Source organism: Nansenia antarctica (assembly GCF_963989245.1).
Source record: "Nansenia antarctica genome assembly, chromosome: 7".
NCBI classification, from domain to species: domain Eukaryota; kingdom Metazoa; phylum Chordata; class Actinopteri; order Argentiniformes; family Microstomatidae; genus Nansenia; species Nansenia antarctica.
This window is the reverse complement of record NC_137677.1, coordinates 58,973,682-58,976,343: the sequence shown is the minus strand read 5'-3', so window position 1 is coordinate 58,976,343 and position 2,662 is coordinate 58,973,682. Positions and strand designations below refer to the sequence as shown.

The following is a 2,662-nucleotide window of genomic DNA, read 5'->3' as shown; positions in this document are numbered from 1 at the left end:
ACACAGACACAGACACAGACACAGACACAGACACAGACGGGCGGGCGGGCGGGCAGGCGGGCACGCAAGCACGCACACACACACACACACACACACACACACACACACACACACACACACACAGGTAAAGCATCAGTGGACTTCTCAATCCAGTTGAGCTGAGCACTCCTCACATCCCCCCCTCCCTTTTTCCATTACCAGTGAAAAACACAGTCTTTATTTACGCTACTTAAACTCAGCCAGCCAGCCAGTTCCTTCTGCAGACGGCCATTTTCTGCCATCCGTCCACTCCCTAGTAGGGCCCAAAGCTTTTCCATTCAAATTACTGCCCAGTCAATTTGTGATGCCTTCATGGGTTTAGACGGGACAAACTGAGACAAACTAGGTTGTTTCCCCCGTAATGGCCTCTACTCAGGCACAGCCTGTACAGCCTCTTCCTGTGGTACCTCACGCAGACGTAAGCCTCCTTTTATGGTGGCTGCTACTGGAGGCAGGGATAGACAGACACACAGTCTGAGTTCAAACAGATTGTTGACTCTCTTAGTTACGTTACATTTACATTTTTGGCATTTAGCAGACGCCTTCATCCAAAGCGACTTAGAACAAATACATTTGTCTAAGTAAGTGAATCATCTATACATCAGTCATCATAAGAAAAAGTTAGCTATGCTATGACCAGGGGCCATTGGCAGTTACAATGCTAGAAGATGGAAGATTTTAAAAATATTTTTCTTAAATTACATTACATTTTGGGCATTTAGCAGACGCCTTCATCCAAAGTGACTTACAACAAATACATTTTACATCGAAGTAAGTGAATACATTTTTCCAAGTAAGTTACAGTGACAATGTGAAAACACTGTTTTTACAGTGTTTTACATTCTGTGAAGGTACATTCATAGGCATACTATCGTGTTACTTACTGGCTGTGCAGTAAAAGACAACAGACATATGGACACAATGATGTCATATACAGTATGTCTCATACACAGCATGACAGCAACAAATGGTCATACAGGCTTGCAGAAATGTTGGCGTTACCAGGTGTCTTGGGCAGGGTATTTTGTAGCTTGCTTGGTATTGTTAGATGAATATCTGTACTGTTGTCTGTGACAAGCACCCCACTAGACACTGCTTAGAGGACAGCAGACCCAAGGAGAGATGTGTGGATGACTCCTGTCATTTATTTAATGTGATTAGTGAGGTCTTTATAACCAGAGGCCCTTATTGCCATTCATTTATGAGAAGATTAGATCCTGTTTCTTGTCAAAGAGTGACTCTAATGAGATTGAGACGAGAAACCCGTCAGAGGATAATGAACTTTCATTTACAGTAAGGTTAATCTAAAGATTATGATTTTATTCATTTAATTCATTACACGTCTCAAATGCTGACCGAATAAACTAATAGTCTACATACTATGGGGATGGCGTGGACAGCCATGACATGACAATTACCTTTTGCCTTGATTGTTCACTCATCACGTAAATATACATTTCCACTATTTGGCAGCTAAGCGAATGACTTTATGGCACCATAAATCAAACAGTCAAAATGATGGACATTGTCACCCAGAGGCTCAAACCACTGAACGACACTTCCATGGCAGGGGATGACAAAAGGCTCAGAATTCCTCATACAAAGTGTCGGCCCCCACTAATTGGCATGCATTTAATGTATTCATCCCCACATATGGTCTATTAATCACAATCAATTATTCATATAAAGGCTACACTTTCTGGGTGTTTTTCTTTTTTGACACTGTGAATGAAACTAAAACTGTTGTATATTGTCAATGTGTGTAAATTGAAGTGTATGGTGCTAATAAAAGTGTAACATTGTTTGCATTGTCATTGTACTATTGTAGCAAAATCGTAAAGCCACAAATAAAAGTAAAAACACAAAGTTATTGATTTACTACAAGAAAGTAGTCTACGTCTGGATTAGGTTCTATCTCCGTTTAGAATGATACGGTTCTATCTCCGTTTAGGGTAGTTCAGAGATATTGAGCGTCAACGTTTTTACATTCCATTATGTTTTGTGAGATGGAACCTTTGTATTTTATGAATTGCTCACTCAAAAATGCAGGCATTCATAAACACCTAATGGATCAGATTATGTGGAAAAACTCAATTTTGACCAAAAATGGAGATAGAACCCTATAATTCTAATGTCACGATATACACCTGTGCCCCGCGTGGCTGTTGTTCTCCCACGGACCGTTAGATCTCCATCCAGGCTACTCACCGTTACAACCACCGTGTCTTCACCCTTAAATTTAGGGATGTATTTGTCTCCTCGAGTGATCTCCGACTCATTCAGAGGCCTGAACCGGCACATCACCTTAACTCCGCACTCAGAGGCATCCGCCATGTCAACAACACTGTATCCCAGATCCAACCAGATATAATTACCCTTTCACAGGCTACTAAAAAATATGAAGTTTTCTTTCCAAGTTTTAGGCCAGACGCGACATTAACTAACTGCTTTCCATTGTGGTTCGTTGAGGATTAAACTCCCGGTCAAAGGATCAACTGAATTGAACAGTTCTACCTGTAGGCTACAAAGTCAAAAGATAAAAGCATATATCCTAGTTGTGGTTGGTTATACTATACAATTGTGCGAGAATCTTTTCCAAGTCAAATATAAATGCTTCAGAGTT

At 40.8% G+C, this 2,662-nt stretch overlaps 1 protein-coding gene across 1 annotated transcript in view; it reads right to left on the bottom strand.

Annotated features, from left to right (window-relative positions):
- Positions 1-2,373, bottom strand: part of LOC308162824 (kinesin heavy chain-like) — a gene marked incomplete at both ends in the record, with an annotated part of 27,804 nt that extends 25,431 nt beyond the window's left edge. The window contains one exon of the mRNA XM_080536964.1: positions 2,248-2,373. Within this exon, the coding sequence (XP_080393090.1) occupies positions 2,248-2,373 (126 nt within the window). The remainder of the gene's footprint in view (positions 1-2,247) is intronic.
- Between the last annotated feature and the right edge of the window lie 289 nt (positions 2,374-2,662).